Source organism: Armigeres subalbatus, chromosome 2 (genome assembly GCF_024139115.2).
Source record: "Armigeres subalbatus isolate Guangzhou_Male chromosome 2, GZ_Asu_2, whole genome shotgun sequence".
Lineage (NCBI taxonomy): Eukaryota > Metazoa > Arthropoda > Insecta > Diptera > Culicidae > Armigeres > Armigeres subalbatus.
In genome coordinates this window covers 174,052,281-174,074,158 of record NC_085140.1, presented here as the reverse complement: position 1 = coordinate 174,074,158, position 21,878 = coordinate 174,052,281, and the positions used below count along the sequence as shown (strand labels likewise).

Here is a 21,878-nt window from a genome sequence, read left to right as displayed (position 1 = left end):
GCTTCACAGGCAAGACAAGCCTAAAACTATTCTTCGTATTCGTCGAGCAAGCAAGCAGCGCAAAAACAGAGCATCTTTCCAACCCGATGCTAAAGGCAGTGGACAGTACAGATATGTTTCGTTTTTATCAACACGATCCGTGACTTTCAGTTGATAAAATCGGTTCAACAGTGACAAAATCGGAATAATTTTCTTTGACGATTTTTCTTAGCTCAAATTTTATAAAAATGATATATTGCTGGCAAAACTTTAGGTTTTCAGGTTCTAACATTTTTAAATGCTAAAGGGCTGTCCATAAACCACGTGATCATGCTAGTGGGAGGGTTAGTATTTTTGCTCAACCTGGCAAGTAAGGTGTGTATCAAGGAAACGTCCATAAATTATGTCACGCTAAAATTAACCATTTTCAAACACTCCTCGTTTTCGAGTTCAGTTAAAAGTATCTACTAGATCAATCATGACTTTTGCAATGTCCTCATCGTCAGTATGTACCAAATCCAGTTCAAATGGCATAGGATCCTAATTTCCATGAGCATATGATGTCCAAGGGGTCTCCAGTTAGCCTTGCGAGCATAGACGTAGGATTGCCAATCCGGAGATGGTGAGTTAGATCCGGTCCTGTCTAGGATGTTTTCGGGTGGAAATCATTCTAGATTCCCTGGGCATAGCGTTTGCTTCGTACTTGCCCAACCAATAAGTAACCAATAAGCACTCCGATTCGCCAAATCGCCATATAAGGACAATATACGGCTATTCTAAAACTTATAAGCATTAAAGTAGTACTATATGGTCAGTTTGACGAATTGGAGTGCTTATTGGTTAGTTGGGTACTCATGCAATGGCGGACATAGAAAAGCTTTCAATTAATAACTGAGGAAATGCTAATAGTTGAGGAAATGGTGAGTTGAAAAGCCGACCATGTTCCAGTTGGAATGTAAAGATAAAAGAAGAATACAAGAAAAGAAGAATAAGAAGATGCCTAATGTCCTCCAAAATGGTCTTGAGTCAAGATCAAAATATCTACTAGATGCACAATAACTAAGGAGGTGTTTGTGTCGAGCAATTTGGCAGCGACTTTTTTGTTGTGGCGTATAATGGACTTGGGTCTCCAGTAGCCTTGCGAGCAAAGGCATAGGATTTCCAATCCGGAGATGGCGAGTTCGGTTCTCGGTCTTGTCTAGGATGTTTCGGGTCTAGGACAATCTAGGAATTGGGACTACCTGGGCATAGTGTATCCATTGTACTTGCCACACAAGGTACATATACTCATGCAATGGCGAGCATAGAAAAGCTTTCAAATAATAACTGAGGAAATGCTAATAGAAAAGAGCCATTGAAGAAGAAGAAGATAACGGACTTGGATGATTCAATCAAACAATACGACTTCCAGCATATTTTAGCCAACCATAAATGCCTGCAATGGCTAGTACAAGTGATGATTGAAGTCATATAAGCTAAAATGGACTCACTGGGATATCATATCTAACATCATTCAAAAGTTGGATCATTGGATAGGTCAAAGTCGTTTTGAAAATTTGGTATTAAGATGATCTGAGATCCAGGAAGTTTTAAAGAGATGTAATACAGTCGGTGTCGAAATGTGGAACAGAAGATCATGAAAATTGTTCGAAAGGACTATCAAACCGTGAAAATATTTTGGTATATTTGTTTCAACGATTCGATATCGAGTCTTACCACATCAACTTATGGAGGGTCCACTGTAGCTTGTAAAAGAATTAAATGATATCTTACAAGCTCGATGGGACTGCTGGAATAATCATGCACGGATATATAATTTAGGACTTGGTTGATCGAGTAGATCACATGTTCCGAACTCCAGGACGTTTTGGAGAACCGAAACGGCCTGTAGTAAAAGTAATGAGTGAAATCCTATCGGTTCAATGTACATGGTGAGATGTTCAACGATACACGAATACGTGGTTCAAGGCTTGCAAGATCGGGTATATCACATGTTCTGAACTCCAAAACGCTTTGGATACCCTGAAATAGTTTACGTTTACGATCAATTTAGACCTTATGATCACATGGATATTTTTGGACATATATCTCAGCTTGAGACATTTTGTTTGTAGATATATTTCTTGATGCATTCGAGGATATCCCAAGTAACATTTTTAGTTTTATAACGGTCATGAAAAACATTATTTGCTCTTCATGGCTTCTATAAAACCAGCATAAAACTAAAATGTTACTGGGGATGTACTCCACAATAGTTTTGACGGCCTAGAACATCCGAAAAGTATTTCAACGATTTTTCAGTTTTATCAGAACGCTACATAACAATGCAATCTATCGTCCTTAACTAATAAAGGGCAAATAAACCCGCATCTTGTCATTTCTATTTCGATGAGGGGAAGTTGGTGAAGATTCCTCTCTTGTTAGTTACGGCCTTATTACCGTTGGTGCTTGAAATAGTTTAAGCTTGAAATACAAATACACGTTGTATAAATACAACGTTTGACCAAAAACTAACCCAAGTTAGTTTATTTTAAAGGCTAAATCTCTAAAAAAATGATTAAATTTTCTTGTTGATAAAACCGGAATAATTTTGCTGGCGAAATCGGAGCGTGATACAATCAGAACGTGATTAAATCGGAACATATCTGTACTGCAAAACGTCGTGATCGCCATAAGACGCACGGCTAGCGCAATTTTTCTATCTCATGCGACCAAATTAATGTATCGTGGTCGACCAAATGAATGCATCGCATGAAAAGTTCTCATGAATAGATGCTGTGCCAAGGTTTCTAAATCTTAGTGAAATAGACCTGTGCGCCGATTGAAAAACTGTCGTCGGCTGCATAATAAATTATTTTCAGCCAGCGGCAGTGTCACACCGTTTGCAACCAGCAGCGATTGCGTGAACTTATTTCATATGTACATGTCGGCGTGGACTAATCTTTGAGGAGGAGCCTAACATTTTCAATGTTTTGTTTTCGTACGTTTAGGATTATGGAAATACAACCAGAATTAACCAGGATATTCTGTATTCTGTCAGTTCTCCGGAAATTATTTTATAAACTTTCTTGAAACTTAGCCAAGAATTGCTTGATAGATTGCTCAAAGAATTATACAAAAAAAATCATACTTGAAATTTCTCAGGAATTTATCCAGGTGCTCCCTCAGGAATTACACTGAAAATTTCCTCAGAAGTTCGTACAATAGCTCACCAGAGAATTCCTTCCGCAATTTTCCCAAGAAAACTCTTAGCGCGTTCAGCAATAATGCCCCCAGGAATATCTCCGGAAGATAAATCAAGAATTCCTCACGCAATTTTCCCAGGAGTTTTTCTGATTTTTTTTCCGGAAATTTCTCCCAGAATTTATTATTAGGAAAAACCCCCTGAATCCTTTCGTAAATTTCCCATGCCCATGATATTTCCGAATATTCTTCAAGGCATTTCTTCATAAACTCAGCCATGAATTCTTCGGGTAATTCTCGCAGGAATTTATTCGCAATCTCACCTAGGGAATTCCCCGCGGACTTTATACAGGAATTCCTCAGAAAATTCCCCTGGGAATTTCTCTAAAAATTACAAAAGAAATTGCTCCGTAAATGTTTCCCGGAATTGCTTCAGTAAATTTCTCCAAAACTCTCTCCGAAAGTTGACTAAAAACTTTATGCGGAAAATTTTCACCAGGAATCTTTCCGACATTTCACAAAATACTGCCAAAATTTCTCCCAGAAATTTCTTCAGGAATTTCTCAGAAAATTTCCCCAGAAGATCCCTCACAATTCCACCTATGAAATCCTCGCATTTTTTCCGATACTTCCCCCACGAATTTCTCTTGAAATTCTCTCAGGAGTTCATCCGGAAAACCACAATGACATTTCATTCGAAAAGTCTCTCACATAGAAAAAATCCGTGGTAGAAACTACTATTTTGTAGACTACGCTCTGTTTGTAAAACCACCATGAAATTTTAGTAAATTTTACCATGGTTTCAGAGAAATTCTCGCTTAACTTTTCAAAAGGACCTAAGTAACATTTTTTTCATGAATTAATTTGAATACTGCAATCAATAGCTTTCATGTTGTTATGTTGATTGCGCTATTCAAATTAATTCATGAAAAAAAATGTTACTTAGGTCCTTGTGAAAAGTTAAGCGAGAATTCACTACTGTTTCAGTTCATGTGACAACATTCCGCATGGGCCACAGTTGATTTTTACTGCGCGCATGGTAAAATCAAACGGGCGCATGGTAAGCTTAAAACAATTTTCTTAACAAACGGGTTTGTTATCTGCTGAAAATTGTCGGTGCATATTCTTATAATAAACCTCGGAATGGTAGATTCGACTGCAACATTTTTTTTGCGTGCAGAAATTTACATAGGCAATCCTTTGAAAAAACTTCTCCAAAAATTCTCAAAAGAATTCCTACAGAAATGTCTTCAGGATTTCCTCCAGAGATGCATCCGAAAATTACCCGCAAAGCCGAATTGCGGCAACGAAATGGACGATTTGTCGACATCGGCGTGAAGTAGTCGCAGCCGAGGTTGTCAAGGAATAGCGATGTGATGACGGAAACGACGAGCGGGGCGAAAACTATAATCCATAAAAGGCTTTTGCTGTGAAGGAGCACATCCACGCCACTCATGTAGGGAAGATTCTGAACGGCCGGCTGATCGCTGTGAGAGTACATGACAGGCGCGCTTCTTTTCTTTCCCCCGTTACCGTAGAGAGGTCCACCAAATTTAGTACCTTCTTCTAAGTTTCATCGAATTGGGAAGCATCCATAAATTACGTAACGCTTGGAGGAGAAGGGGGGTTGCTCGAAGTGTGACAATGCATTTTTTTCGTTGGGGCGTAGAACCACTGCGTCCATTGAGTTGAACTTTTGTGGTATACCCCTGATTACTCTTAAATATGTATTCGCATCTTGTAGGTTGATCACCATTTGTCAAGTAAACAACCTAAGACGCGTCTTTTCCCAGTCCGGTGTAATTGAGTTAATAAAACCCACTACCTTTCCAGGATTTGCAGTCCAAATATCTCCTGGTTGCATAAAGCCACTATTTAAAAATTTAGATCTACCTTGTACAATACATCACAACTGCAAAGCAGATGTTCCGAGGTTTCACGTTCTATGTTACAGAAACGACAGATATCATTCTGAATCTGGCCAATATTTTTCAAGTGATATCTGCTCGGGCAGTGTTCGGTTATTAGGCCAGTGAATGTGCAAAGATCTCTCTTGCTGAGCTCCAAGAGCTTTTCGGTTACTTTAACATTGAAAATTATAAATCTCTTTGATTGAGCACACTTCTCGGCAACCAACCAGTTGGTCATCAACCTTTGTGCTGCCCAGGATTTCAATTCCATTTTTATAGTACAGTATGATATACCGCAGAAAGGTTCTGGGCTAATAAACTGTGTGTTTGAACCTCGTTTTGCAAGCTCGTCTGCCTTTTCATTACCTTCAATGCCACAGTGTCCTGGAATCCAGTACAGATTTTCTATATTTCTTCTCTACACAGATATTAGCACATTTCATTATAGCAAAAATCTCCGCTTGGAACGCCGTTGGATAGTTTCCCATTGCCACTGAGATTGATATCCCAGGGCCGAAGATTCCTGCTCCCGTTTTTGTTCAAATGTTTGAGCCATCTTTGTAGAATTTTATTGAACCGTCCTGAACAGTGGGACCTCCGACTTCCCAGTCCATACGTGATGGCTCACGTATGTTATAAAGAATGTCATAGCTCTCCACAGGTTTCATCCAGTCTCCATTCATATTCATCACTGGCCCATATTGAAAATTTTGTGAGATACTTAAGTGGCCCACTAAATCGCCTGACTTGAATAACTTCAATCGTTTAATCGAATCGAATCAATCGAATACATCACGATTGGGTAAAATTTAGAGCCCATTGCATTCTTTCAGAAATTATATTGTCGAATTTCCCCCTCACCCCCTAGTGGTGAGAGGACCCCTCCTTGAGCCGTGACAATGCATATAATTTTTTTAGATACTTCATACAAAAATTATTGATTATGTTTTCATTAGACTGATAATGTAATCAATTTTGTGTAAAAAATGTTAAACTATTGAAAACAAAACAAAGTAAATATGGATTTCCAATCAAAAACGTTTTTTTTTCGTTTACCACTTAGGCCGATACAAATACCTATTTAAAACAAATTATGTCTCCATCCTCAGATTTTTTTTGAGGGAGTAGCAAAAAAAAAATGTTGGGAAATTTTAAGGACTTTCAAAACATTCTTTAATAATTCCGAGGAGTTTTGTTTTGATTTTTTCAATTTTAATATGTATTTCTTAAACCCCAACCCCCCCCCCCCCCCCCCCTTCCACTTTGACCTTTTGGAGAGCAGTAGAACATAATTTCAATATAATATTTGTAACGGCCTTATTTTTGCTATGCCAAATAGATGATATTCAATTTTCTCAAAGGTGATTCCTTCCTATTGAAAATATTGACAAAAGTCGAGGGAAGGAAAGATTTAAAGTAAAAAATACATCACATGAACAATTTTCACACATCACTGCGACGCCTTGGTCGAATCTCACAATGCGTAGCATACGTAACATACAATAACGTAACATACAATGTCTAACATACGTATGATATGTGTAAGTGACTTCGCCTCGAACTGTTAAAGTCCCTAAGGGTCGCTATGATGGCGAACGTGTCCAGAATGTGTCGCAAGGAATTTTTCTCTTGTGTCGATGGCGAAAAAATGTGCGAATTTAATCATGAAATGAACTCATCGAAAATCGTCAGCCGTCGGTTGTATTAAAATGAGTAACATGGCAGTTACTCATAATATGTGTTTTTTCAGTTGAGTCTCATTTTGTGTGAATGGAACACAAAATTTTGTAAATTATGTTTAGTGTGCGACCATCTGGTCGGGGTTCAGCCAAATTGTACCAAGCAGCTTTTTGACTGACTTGTGATATTTTGTTCGCAAAAGGAAAACGGAAAATATTTCATGTCAATTCATGCGTCCATTTGTTGTAGGAGATCCTCAGTTATGGCGTTGAGCGATGTCCTATGCGATTTGTGATTAAGTGAATCTATAACACGAAAATTTTGGCAAAAAAAAAATCATTGACGCTTGGTGTGATTTGGCTGAATCCCGACCATCTGTAATGTTTACTTTAGATTTCTTCATTGCACGCTGGCCTACTACCTCCGTCATTATACCGCAAACATAATCGTCGTTTGCGACTTCAACTCCACGCGTTTCGTCCAGCCCGAACACAAGCCCATCCCTCAATACAGTTGTCCAAAAACTACAGCTGCAAGACGTGTAGGAAAAGCACAAGCACTGACCGTAAGACTACGCCTCCCACCCCGCAGTGGGACATGAGCCCGTGGGCGGATTTTGAGCCCAGGGGTCCGATCTTCTGACGGAAGAAAATGTTGCCGAGTTCCATTATAAATGACAATATTGGACTCGGCAGTGCAGAATATATGGGTCGTGGATAGAATGGTGACACTAAGCCCAAAATCATCAGCGGTGGCGCAAAGGTTTAGTATGAAATTGATTTGAAAGGTGATGAAGTAGATATGCGAGGGCTATTTGAGAATGATAATCATCCAAGCGTTCGTCTTTGCAGTATATTCCGTTGGAAAATTCAAAATAATTTCACACTCGTCGCAACCTAGTGAATTGACAACTTTTAGATTCCGCTCTTTCCATTGCTTTCGCATACACTGTACTGTACACTGCCGTAATCTGGCAAAGTGACGTATACACCATTTTCAAAAAAAAAAAGGTGTAAAATGAAAAACATGTAAAGTATCTGTTCCCATATTAATAACAGCCCGTATATTATTCTCAACCGTCGATAAACCAAATAAAAAAAATAATTTAATTACAATTTCTCACATCGTATGTACACAATAATGGATGGAACACATTCTTGAATGTTTGGAATATTATTCAAGATTTTGTTCATGTAATGTTCTAATTCACAAGAATCAAATTATCAAAAGATAAAATTATAAAGCACTTTTTTTCATTTTCCTACCTCTGAACTGATGGTTTGATGCACTGCTCGATTGCTATAGCAGATTCATCTGTTTTCACGCCGTTGTTTTCCACTCAATTTCAAGTTAACACAAATGTATTCTTTCAAAATTCACTTCACAACACATAAAGCACATCACATTTTCACTATAAACATAATTATACTTGAAAAAACAATGCGATTTCCTATAGTTTGATATAGGTTTATTTTGAACAACGTCTAAATTATCCTTGTTCGTTTACATGGCCTGCAGTACTCTCAAGGGTTGCCGACCTAGATTTTAATTTTAAAATGAATGATTTAAATTGAATGAACTATCACTATTAAATTCAACTCTTATGTTTGTAAAATAAGGCATATCGAAAAAATAACTATTACAAGCATAAACTTAAACTGATAAGTTTAAAACCTGCAACAAAAACTGCAATTTTGTAATAATATTTCAATTCAAATACAAAACATTGACGAGTTCGGCATCACTGCAATCATATCGTTACGTATACACACAAGTAATAGTGTGCGTATTTTATGTTGGAAACAGTATTATTGATATAGGTACAAGCATAGGATCAACTGTTTTTGGATGTTATTGAAATAGGTACATGGCGGTGATAATGTTTGTGATAATAATTTCATTTTTGAAGTTGCCAAATTGTTCTCAATTAAAAATTACGTGAGCTGAGCTTCATTATTTTCATGTTTCTTGATTATTGGATGAGGAATCAATGCATTTCATATGCGCATTGCCTTATTGTTATTGATATAGGAACAGATACCCTAGGTTGTAATTTGGGGCATACGTCACTTTTTCAGATTACGGCAGTACAGTGTACTCTCCCTTGATCTGAGTCACATTGAGACCGAAGTTTCAATAAATAAAAAAAATTGAAACTAACCACGGTCGTAAAAAATAGGTATGTCAAATTAGCAGAGAATATTTTTTTCTCTCAAGCGCATGCAAAACAAACGACAAAAGAAAACCAACTACAAAGATACGAAAAAATTTGTCAGCAACAAAAAAGAAAACAATATTGTTGCTAACTTTTCTTCCCGTTATTTTGCACTATCTCTACAGCAATCTTCGTTTTTTTGCTATCGTAGTTACTGTTTTTATGGAATTATTCGTAAATCTAACTCTGATTACAAAAAAAGCGTCGTATTCATATCAGAACATCCATGACAAATGATTCTTGTCATATTGTTGCGAGATGTGATTGTCATTATCAAGCTTTGTTGATGACAAAGGGTATATTGTTAGGCGTTGTTCGAATACTGATTCCTTGCTAATTAGTAACTTGTTGATAAAGGAACCATTGAAGTAAAATACAATTTACAGCTAAAAGTTTTAAAGCAAAATCTGCAGTCTGCTCTACGGATAATGAGATCCCCGCAACAATTCTCGTTAGTCATTTGCCTCGCTTAGTCTGGACAAAATGTGGAGACGCGTGGTTCATCGTAAATTAGTGTAACGAACGTATTTGACTAGCAAAATCGTTAGATGTTTAGCACGAAAATGTTAATAGTACATTACTCGAAATATAATAGTTTGAACCTGATCGTCTTTACCCCAGTAATATTCGGGTTTTGTAATGGTTTTATAGAAGTCTTGTAGAGCAAATAATGGTTTTCATTACCGTTTCAAAACTAAATATGCAACTTACTCCGTAACTAGTAGAACTGTTGAATAAAAGTGTAGGAAAGGTACAGTGCTACTAGTCTACCACACCGTCCTTTAAGGAATTCAACTTCGGTAACGAATTATTAGCAAATGTATCAAGCTTTAACTGAATGGTCGGGCTCCATCCCGGTAATAATCGGTTTAGTTGTGCCGCATCCATTTCCAAAAGAATAATTATGAAAGATTGGCTATAGGCGTTTTCTCTCAGGAGCATCATAGAACCCCTACCCTGAATGTCAAAATTTTAAAGTTTTATAGCGGGCAACTATTCATTTGATTATTATTATTTATTCCGACTAAGAGTCTTCTCCATTCGGCTCGGTCCATGGCTACACGTCGCCAACCACGCAGTCTGCGGAGGGTCCGCAAGTCATCTTCCACCTTATCGATCCACCTTGCCCGCTGCGCACCTCGCCTTCCTGTACCCGTCGGATCGTTGTCGAGAACCATTTTCACCGGGTTATTGTCCGACATTCTGGCTACGTGCCCGGCCCACCGCAGTCGTCCGATTTTCGGGGTGTGAACGCTGGATGGTTCTCCCAACAGCTGATGCAACTCTTGGTTCATTCGCCTCCTCCACGTACCGTCCGCCATCTGCACTCCACCATAGATGGTACGCAGCACTTTCCTTTCGAAAACTCCGAGTGCGTGTTGGTCCTCCACGAGCATCGTCCAGGTCTCGTGTCCGAACTCTATTCGATCGGAGCGTCTTGCGGAGTCCAAAGTATGTACGATTCCCAGCCACTATACGTCTCCGAATTTCTCTGCTGGTATCATTTTCGGCAGTCACCAGTGAGCTCAAGTACACAAATTCTTCTACCACCTCGATTTCGTCACCACCGATGCCAACTCGCGGTGGGTGGCTCACATTATCTTCTCTTGAACCTCTCCCAATCATGTACTTCGTCTTCGACGTGTTGATGACTAGTCCGATTCGCTTGGCTTCCCTCTTCAGTCTGATGTAGGCTTCCTCCATCTTCTCAAAGTTACGTGCCATAATATCTATGTCGTCGGCGAAGCCAAATAGCTGGACGGACTTATTTAAAATTGTATCACCTAATTGTACCCTGCGCTTCGTATTACCCCTTCCAAAGCGATGTTGAATAGCAGACACGAAAGACCATCACCTTGCCGTAACCCTCTGCGGGTTTCGAAGGGACTCGAGAATGCCCCTGAAACTCGAACTACGCACATCACCCGATCCATCGTCGCTTTGATCAACCGTGTCAGTTTATCCGGAAATCCGTGTTCGTGCATTAGCTGGGATAGCTGGTCCCGATCGATTGTATCATATGCGGCTTTGAAGTCGATGAATAGATGATGTGTGGGCACGTTGTATTCGCGGCACTTCTGCAGTACTTGGCGAATGGCGAACACCTGGTCCGTGGTGGTACTGCCCCACTCCCTTGCAATTGGTGCTAGTCGACGGCATAAAATTTGGGATAGTACCTTGTAGGCGGCGTTCAGCAGTGTAATTGCGCGGTAGTTGCTACAATCCAGCTTATCGCCCTTTTTGTAGATGGGACACACGACACCTTCCATCCACTCCTACGGCAAAACTTCCTCCTCCCAAATCTTGGTAATGACCCAGTGGAGCGCTCTAGCCAGTGCCTCACCATCGTGTTTAAATAGCTCTCCTGGTATTTGGTCAACCCCAGGGGCTTTGTTGTTCTTCAGCCGGCCAATCTCTTCCTGGATTTCCTGGAAATCCGGAGCCGGTGAAATTATGTCCTGCGCGCGTTTCCCCAGGTCCATCACCATACCGCCATCTTCGTCTGCCACATCGCCATTCATGTGCTCTTCGTAGTGCTGCCGCCACATTTGGATCACCTCACGCTCGTTCGTAAGAAGGTTCCTGTTTATGTCCTTACCGCGTGCCACAGCCCGCGTGAACGGTTCAACTTCTTATAGAATTTTCGTGTGTTATTGGCGCGGTACAGTTGCTCCGTCTCTTCTCCGGAAAATCGAGTTTTGTCTGTTCCGCGCCTGTTTATATCGTGCCTCGTTCGCCCTCGTGCGGTGTTGCAGCAATCTCGCCCATGCTGCATTCTTCTCTTCTACTAACTGCTCACATTCGCCGTCATACCAGTCGTTTCTCTGATCAGGGGGCACCGTGCCAAGTGCAGCGGTTGCGGTGCTACCAATGGCGGATCGAATATCTCTCCAGCCATCTTCAAGAGACGCTGCGCCTAGCTGCTCTTCCGTTGGGAGTGCCACTTCCAGCTGCTGCGCGTATTCTTGGGCTAGTCTACCGTCTTGTAGCCGCCCAATATTAAGCCATGGCGTCCGACTTCGGCGCGTGTTGTACACCGTCGAGAGTTTTGAGCGCAGGCATACTGCAACGAGGTAGTGGTCGGATCCAATATTCGCACTGCGGACGTTCGTGATGTCGGAGAAGAATTTACCGTCGATTAGAACGTGGTCGATTTGGCTTTCCGTTTCTTGGTTAGGTGATCTCCATGTGGCCTTGTGGATATTTTTGCGGGGAAAGAAGGTGCTACCATTCCGCGGGAGGCTGCGAAGTTTATGCATCGTTGGCCGTTGTCATTCGATACGGTGTGCAGACTATCCGGTTCGATGACCGGTCTATACATTTCCTCCCTTCCTACCTGCGCGTTCATGTCACCGATGACGATTTTGACGTCCCGCAGTGGGCATCCATCGTATGTCTGCTCCAGCTGTGCGTAGAACGCTTCTTTCTCGTCGTCGGGTCTCCCTTCGTGTGGGCAGTGCACGTTGATGATGCTATAGTTGAAGAAACGGCCTTTAATCCTCAGCTTGCACATCCTTGCGTTGATTGGCTGCCACCCAATCACGCGTTGGCGCATCTTACCCAGCACTATGAAGCCGGTTCCCAGCTCGTTGGTGGTGCCACAGAAGGTAGCCGCCCGATGCCCGCTTTTCCACACTTTCTGTCCTGTCCAGTAAATCTCCTGTAGGGCCACGACGTCGAAGTTGCGAATTCTTCGTAGATCATCCTGTCGCAACCTGCGAAACCTAGCGACTTGCAGTTCCATGTTTCAAGCTTCCAATCGTGATCCTGTATTCGTCGCCTAGGTCTTTGCCGATTATATCGAGTCGCATTATCTCTTATATTGTTCGTAATGATTGGTTTTCCAGGCGGCTTATTGGGCCTGCGCAAACCTCCTGTCTCGCCGGAGGGCCATCGTGTCAGGGCTGTTTAGCGTCCCACCTAACACCAGGACTTGGGCTTGTGCGCTTTGAGCGGCACACGGTCGCTTTGGCGGAGCCTACTTGCGGATACATGCAGCTTTTTATAGAGGTTTAACAGGGCCCACTGTCAAACCCCACCACATCCTAGGCAGGCGCCACAACCCGCAGATGGCCTGGGGAGGGATCGTCAAGCCCTTGGACATAGTCCCTGCTGCCCTGAATTCATTTGAAACATGTATCATTACAATGATATGGAAATGCTAATATCATCTTCCAAACTTAGACGGACATGTTCATGGCGAAAGTACAGATTTGATAATTCCTTTAGGATACGGCAGGCATGTAGAATTGTTTTTATAGAAATGAATTAGAAATCGAGCAGAGGGCAGTTTATGTGACGATATAAATCTCACGACCTCACAAAGAGGAAGGGAAGAGTGTCAGTGTGGAGGCTGATATTTTCTTCACTGGCAAACGGAAGGTGGTTTGATTTGTTCATATATCGTCGCGTGCGGAAAGTTTTATCTATCGACGAGAACTCTCTAAGGCAATAACTTTCGGATATGACATCAGCATCTAATCGAATAGGATTTATATTGTCTAGTTCTGTTTTACTCGTTGCGTTCTGTATGCCAACGGAACTATCAAAACCTGTCCTTCCCCCTTGAATTATATCACGGAAATGTACGTCTATGTTTAGAAGATGATATTAGCATCTCCAAATCATTGTAAAAGCGTCTAACATCACGCGGAAGTAACACACTCATCTCATTAATTATAACATTATATCTTATTCATTGTTCTAAATATTTTCCACAACAATTTATCATTTCCCAATTTCCAAGTGGAGCACAATGATTGCAATATGTGAGTTTACTGTAGTAGATGTGTGATAAATCTGAAATTAATCAAAAAGTAGGTACCGCAAAGTTAAATTCATAGTGAACCTATCCAGGAAATTCATCAAAATACAAAATTATCGTTTCATTGGCGGAACAGGTTTGTCGTTCTGAATTAAAAAAAAATCTTGATATGTCTTTCTCCGTGTTTCGTACTATGTATGTTTTATTATTTTCATGCTGGACATGTGTTAGGTGTTACTTTGTGGTTTATCTTATTTTCTTCACTTTCTTTTTCCGTAAGATGGGTGAGAGTAGATATATCTTGATACGGTTGCACTTGTTTTACATTATATGAGTACAGAGGAATGGCAAAAGGAACAAGAGAATTTTAGATAAAAACAAGTTTACTTGAAGGTGTGATCTGGCAAAGTTGAGCAGCCCTGTTTCTTCTTCCTTGGGTACCGTTGATTCACGAAACGAATGGATTAACATTTTGGACGATGCAATAACAGTTCAACGACGTCCGGAATAACCATTGTTCGGAAGCAATTGAAATGTGATTAAGAAATAAATATGAAACAGCATTAATTATAAAATGTTTATTGAACTAACCGGAAGAATGGACATTAATGGACTGAACTTGAAAACAAAGGGCAATAATTTGGGCAAATGAACTATTGATATTTTTGATTCATTTTAAGTCTCCTACAGTTATGAAAAACAGGTAGATAATTCAGATAAATGTGGAATAAATTACATATGATCGTTTTTCTGCACAAAATATATATAATTTATTTTTTCATCATATTTCTATGTTGCTGATGAAACTTCATGCATTTGTAAGCGGTTTCGGGAGGTTGAATTAATAAGAATGTCTTCGTTTCTGCTACCGTTTCTACTAATCAGAACAATGGATACTTTACTAGAGTGATATTTATTATATTAGTGGCCATATGAACTAGGAAGCTCTGGAAAAATATATTCATCATCGATTGATGATCCTTAAGGTGAAAATAAGATTTTTGAAGTTCGAAACAACTAAAATTATTTGTAATAACAAATTCCTTTCGATTTTGGAAAAATACTATTTCAAATATTTGAAATGTATTAAATTACTAACAGATAATTCGAGAATTGTTTCATTAACCTGCTCTAAAGCATCTAGCAACATTTAAGTCGTTCTGTATTGGATGCGCCAAATGCGTTGGACATATTTCCTTAAATCACGAAAATGTTGCCATTACTGCGCAGCCGTGTTACAGATAATTAAGAGCAATTATCTATAAAACTTCCAAAATCGAAAAGATCCTGTGAATTGAAAATACTTCAACAGTGTTTGTTGGAAATTTAAAAAAATGTTATCAGCTTAAACAATATTTAGGATTAAACATTTCAATTTTTGAAGTAGTAAACCAACCAGATAAGTATAATAATAACAAAAGTATTTTGAACCACTGATTAAGATTCTCCCAAGCGCACGCGACGCGATTCTATTGCTTGGCGACTGCGATTATGTCTATGTTGGTATGAAAGCGTAAATGGAGCATTGCCTGCAGCGACTAGTTGTCGCCGTCGCAGCGATGAAATCGCTAAGGTCTAGGAGAGCCTTTACCCATTATTATCTATTATTAGCGACAATAGGTGGCCATTAGAGCTCAGTCTTTGAATGTGTGAAAATTTTTTTTTGTGTCTTTATTAAGGAGGCTTTTAGCCATTGGCTGGCTCACCTCCGGGGTGTGAAAATTATTTATCGCTTGTCTCGTGCCGTTCCATAGAGGATCAGTGGTCCAAAATACCCTCAAGAACCCTTCTGAATTTCCAATCAATCACGCATTCTGTGATTGTAACAATTCTGAGGCAGTATATTTTCAGGGTTATCCATTAACCAAGCGATCCATTATATATCACTACAAAAAAAAACATTGTAGACCATAACTATTTATCGTGAATTATCACCTGGTTGGTGGATTTTCCTGTTTTTTGAATATATAATATGCCTACATTTCGCTATCAGATTTGCCGATCGTGGGTACTTTGAGAAAAAAACAAAAATGATATCTATTGTCTATTTGAGTACAAGTGTATTTTGCCACAGATGATGCCAGAAAATAGCCGATACACATATTCTGACACACCATTTAAGCATCATAGGTGACATTATTACCGATTCTATGATTACGAGAGGTTTAAAGGTTCAAATATTTTGTTATAAAATTTTGATAGGGAGATTAATTTAGGGCTTTCCAGAAGCAAAGTCTATTATCAATACAAATAGAAAATCAAAAAAATAAGAAAAGAAAATTCACCAATGAGATTTAGTTAGTACATATTGATAAGTGGAGTTAGTGAATAACTGTGTGTGTGTAATTATTGTTGTAGTGTTGGACTTCATTAGATAGTAATATAAGTAAAAGAGACTGAAAGATGATAGCTTCGGAAGTCAAGCAATGAGACAAGAGATGATGAAACTAGGATTTGTTCACAATTTTTAATCAATGTGCAAGGAAAGTTGTTTGTTTTGCATTTCCAGAGAAAGGAAAGGGGTGAAATTGATTAAAATACATTTGCCATCGAATAAACTGTTTAGTCGTTTGCTGTTCGTTTCTCCCGTAGATGGGACATGTTCGATTATGATGTGTAAGAGAACAAGTTAACGGCAACCGATGAAAGCCATGATGAATATTCACGATCGATAATAAACGATAACACAGGAAATGGGAAACCGACAACATGAATGAGCAAAATGGTTATTTGAGAACGGTTCGTTCCTACCTGGTGCGAGTGCTGTCCGTTGCAGGGACCGTTGGCACAGACGCCCGTTCCAGGAACCTTCAGCTGTTCCTGTTTGTAGTCCGGCTGATATGGAAGCAACATTCGGATCTTACCCCATCGATTAAAAAATAACGCTATAGCACCAGCCCACACTATTAACACTAACACTACGATACCGATTTCAACGCCACGTATCTGGAATGGAGGATGGGAAAAGAGGGAAAGATTTTAATTAAAATTTAATTTTTTGCAGAAAAGTATGTATTTTAATGCGACTTGGCCATGTGTACGTTTGTAATCTCCATTCAGATGTTGATGTTTATTTCCTTTATATATGTGCTTTTATTGTAACACCACTCGAGCAATTCAGACTAATTTCTTTACCCAAATCATATAATCTGACTGATTTACGAATAACAGAAACCTTCCTACATTAAGTGTGCTGCTGGAGTATTTTTTAAACAAATTAAGGAATACTTTGGATCATATCCGGTAAATATTTGCTTCACAAGTAATGTGATTTGAGCGATAAAAATATGAATATGTTCTTAGGATTCACAGGAAATACAACTCAAAATATATATAAAAATTAGACCCTCAGAAGGAGCAAGTTGAGCATTGGACCTGGATTGACTTGACTGGATCTGAATTGGATGACTGGATAGACCATCTGAGATTTGGATTTGATTTGACTGAATCGATTGATTGACTGACGGATTGATTTGACGATTTGGACTGACCTGACCTGACTGGATTGACCGATTTGGATCGACTGATTGACCGATGACTGGACTGACTGGACTGACTTTGGACTGGATTGGATTGACCTGGACTGACCTGACTGACCTGGACTGACCTGTGACTGACCGACCTGGACTGACCTGGACTGACCTGGACCGACCTGGATGACTGGACTGACCTGACTGACCTGGACCGACCTGGACTGGATCTGGACCTGGACTGACCTGACTGACCTGACTGACTTGGACTGACCTGGACTGGATCTGGACTGGACCTGACCTGACTCGACTGGACTGGACTGGATCTGACTGACCTGGACTGACCTGGACTGACCTTGACTGACCTGGACCTGGACTCCTGACCGACCTGACTGACCTGGACCGAATGGACTGATCTGGACTGACCTGGATCTGACCTGGACTGACCTGGACTGGACTCTGGACTGACTGGATCGACTGACCTGACCGACTGGACTGGACTCTGGACTGGATCTGGACTGACCTGACTGGATCTGGACTGACCTGGACCTGACCTGGACTGGACCTGGACTGGATCTGGACTGGACTGACCTGACTGACTCTGACTGGATCTGGACCGACTGGACTGGATCTGACTGACTGACTGACCTGGATGACCGACTGGACCTGACTGACCTGACTGACCTGGACTGGATCTGGACTGGACTGACCGACCTGACTGATCTGACCGGACCTGACTGGACCTGACCGACCTGACCGACCTGGACTGACCTGGATCTGACCGGACTGGATCTGGACTGACCTGACCGACTGACCTGGACCTGACCGACTGACCGACCGGACTGGACTGGACTGACCTGGACCTGACTGACTGACCTGACCTGACCTGACTGACCTGACTGACCTGACCTGGATCTGGACCGACTGGACTGACCTGACTGACCTGACTGGACTGACTGGACCTTGACTGGACCTGACTGGACTGGACTGACCGACTGACCTGGACTGACCTGGACTGACCTGGACTGACCTGGACTGATCTGACTGGATCTGGACCGATCTGGACTGACCTGACTGACTGGACTGATCTGGACTGACCTGACTGGACCTGGACTGGACCTGACCGACTGACTGACCTGGACTGACCTGACTGGATCTGGACTGGATCTGACTGACCTGACTGGATCTGGACTGACCTGGACTGGATCTGACTGGACTGGACTGGACTGATCTGGACCGACCTGGACTGGATCGGACTGACCTGGACTGGATCTGGACTGACCTGGACCGACCTGGACCGACCTGACTGGATCTGACTGACTCTGACCTGACCTGACTGGACTGGACTGGATCTGGACTGACTGGACTGACCTGGACTGACCTGACTGACCTGGACTGACCTGGACTGGATCTGGACCTGGACTGACTGACCGACCTGGACTGACCGACTGGACTGACCTGACTGGATCTGGACCTGACCTGACCTGGACTGGATCTGGACTGACCTTGGACTGACCTGGACTGACTGACTGGACTGGATCTGACCGACTGACTGACCTGGACCTGGATCTGACCTGACCTGGACTTGGACTGGACCTGACCTGGATCTGGACTGACCTGACCGATCTGACTGACCTGACTGACCTGGACTGGATCTGGACTGACCTGGACTGACCTGGACTGGATCTGGACCGATTTGACTGGATCGGACTGACCTGACTGACATCTGGACTGGACCTGACTGGACCTGACCGATCTGACTGACCTGGACCTGACCTGACTGACCTGGACCGACCTGACTGGATCTGGACTGACCTGGACTGACCAATTGACCTGGACCTGACCGACCTGACCGACTGATCTGGACTGGATCTTTGACTGGATCTGACCGACTTGACTGATCTGACTGGATCTGGACTGACCGACCTGGATGACCTGGACCGATCTGACCTGGATCTGGACCGACCTGACTGACCTTGACTGGATCTGGACCTGGACCTGGACTGACCGGATCTGATCTGACCGGATCTGACCTGGATCTGACTGACCTGGACTGGACCTGACTGATCGACCGACTGACCTGGACTGACCTGACCGACCTGGACTGGATCTGACTGATCGACCTGACCTGGAACTGACCTGACTGACCTGGACTGACCGGATCTGGACCGGACCTGGACTGACCTGGACTGGACTGGACTGATCTGACTGGACCTGACTGGATCTGGACTGACCTGGACTGGATCTGGACTGGACCTGGAACTGATCCTGACCTGACTGACTGGACTGACCGACTGACCTTGGACTGGATCTGACCGACCTGGACTGACCTTGACTGACCTGACCGATCTGACTGGATCTGGACTGGACCTGGACTGACCTGGACTTGGACTGACTGGACTGGATCTGACCTGACCTGACCGGACCTGACTGACTGGACTGACCTGACTGGATCTGGACTGACCTGGACTGGATCTGGATCTGGACTGGACCGACCTGGACTGACCTGGACTGACTGACTGGACTGACTGACTGATGGACCGACTGGACTGACCTGGACTGACCTGGACTGGACCTGGACTGACCGACTGACTGACTGGACTGACTGGATCTGACTGACTGACTGACTGGATCTGACTGGACTGGACTGATCGACTGGATCTGACCTGATCTGGACCTGACCTGGACTGACCTGGACTGACCTGGACCGATCTGGACTGACTGGACTGATCTTGACCTGACCTGACTGGATCTGACCGACCTGGACTGGATCTGACTGGATCTGACTGGACCTGGACTGGATCTGACTGGATCTGGACTGGATCTTGGACTGACCTGACTGACGATCTGGACCGATCTGGACTGACGACCTGGATCTGACTGACCTGGACTGACCTGACTGACTGGATCTTGGACTGGACTGGACCTGACCGACCTGGACTGGATCTGGACTGGATCTGGACTGACCTGACTGACTGGACCGACCTGGACTGGACCTGACTGACCTGGACTGACCTGGACTGGATCTGGACTGGACCTGACTGACCTGGACTGACCTGGACTGACCTGGACTGGATCTGGACTGACCTGGACTGACCTGGACTGGATCGACTGGATCTGGACTGACCTGACCTGACTGGACCTGGACTGACTTGGACTGGATCTGGACTGACTGACCTGACTGACCTGGACTGACTTGACCTGGATCTGGACTGATCTGACCTGGATCTGACCTGGACTGGACTGGACCTGGACTGGACCGATCTGGGACTGACCGATCTGACTGGATCTGGACTGACCTGGACTGACCTGACCGATCTGACTGACCGACCTGACCTGACCGACTGACCTGACTGACCTGACCTGGGACTGACCGGACCGACCTGACCTGGACTGACCGACTGACCGACCTGGGACTGGACCTGACTGACCTGACCTGGACTGACCTGGACTGGACCTGGACCGGACCTGGACTGACCTGGACTGGATCTGGACTGGACTTGACCGACCTGACTGGACTGACCTGGACTGGACTGGACCTGGACCTGGATCGACTCTGACTGGATCTGGACTGACCTGGACTGACCTGACTGACCTGGACTGACCTGATCGACCTGGACTGGATCTGGACCGACTTGGACTGATCTGACTGGACTGACTGGACTGATCTGGACTGGATCTGGACCGACTGGACTGGACTGGATCTGGACTGACCTGACTGGATCTGGACTGATCTGGACTGATCTGGACCGACCTGGACTGGATCTGGACTGACCGATCTGGACTGACCTGACTGGATCTGGACTGACCTGACTGACCTGACTGACCTGGACTGGATCTGGACTGACCTGGACCGGATCTGACTGGATCTGACCGGATCGACCTGACTGGACCTGGACTGGATCTGGACTGACCTGGATCTGGACTGACTTGACCTGACCTGGACCGACCTGGACTGGATCTGGACTGGATCTGACTGGACCTGGACTGGATCTGACTGACCTGGACTGGATCTGGACTGGACCTGGACTGATCTGGACCTGACCTGGACTGGATCTGACCTGGATCTGGACCGACTTGGACTGATCTGGACTGACCTGGACTGACCTGACCGACTGGACTGGATCTGGACTGGATCTGGACTGGATCTGGACTGACCTGACTGGATCTGGACTGACCTGGACTGACCTGGACTGACCTGACTGGATCTGGACTGGATCTGGACTGAGATCTGGACTGATCTGGACTGACCTGACTGACTTGGACCTGGATCTGATCTGACTGACTGACTGGATCTGGACTGACCTGACTGGATCTGGATCGATCTGACTGACCTGACCGATCTGGACTGACCTGGACTGACCTGGACTGGATCTGGACTGACCTTGACTGGACCTGGACTGATCTGGACTGGATCTGGACTGGATCTGGACTGGATCTTGACTGGATCTGGACCTGGATCTTGGACTGGATCTGACTGACTTGGACTGGACCTGGACTGGATCTGACTGACTGGATCTGGACTGGATCTGGACCTGATCTGACTGACTGGATCGACTGATCTGGACTGGATGACTGGATCTGACCTGATCTGGACTGACTTGGATCTGGACTGACCTGGACTTGACTGACCTGATCTGATCTGACTGGATCTGACTGACCTGGACCGATCTGGA

At 43.3% G+C, this 21,878-nt stretch overlaps 1 protein-coding gene across 1 annotated transcript in view; it reads right to left on the bottom strand.

Moving 5' to 3' along the window:
- The window catches only part of LOC134211226 (uncharacterized), a 419,224-nt gene that overhangs the window by 121,939 nt on the left and 275,407 nt on the right, over positions 1-21,878 (bottom strand). Inside the window, 1 exon segment of the mRNA XM_062687921.1 lies at positions 16,484-16,678. Coding sequence (XP_062543905.1) covers positions 16,484-16,678 — 195 coding nt within the window.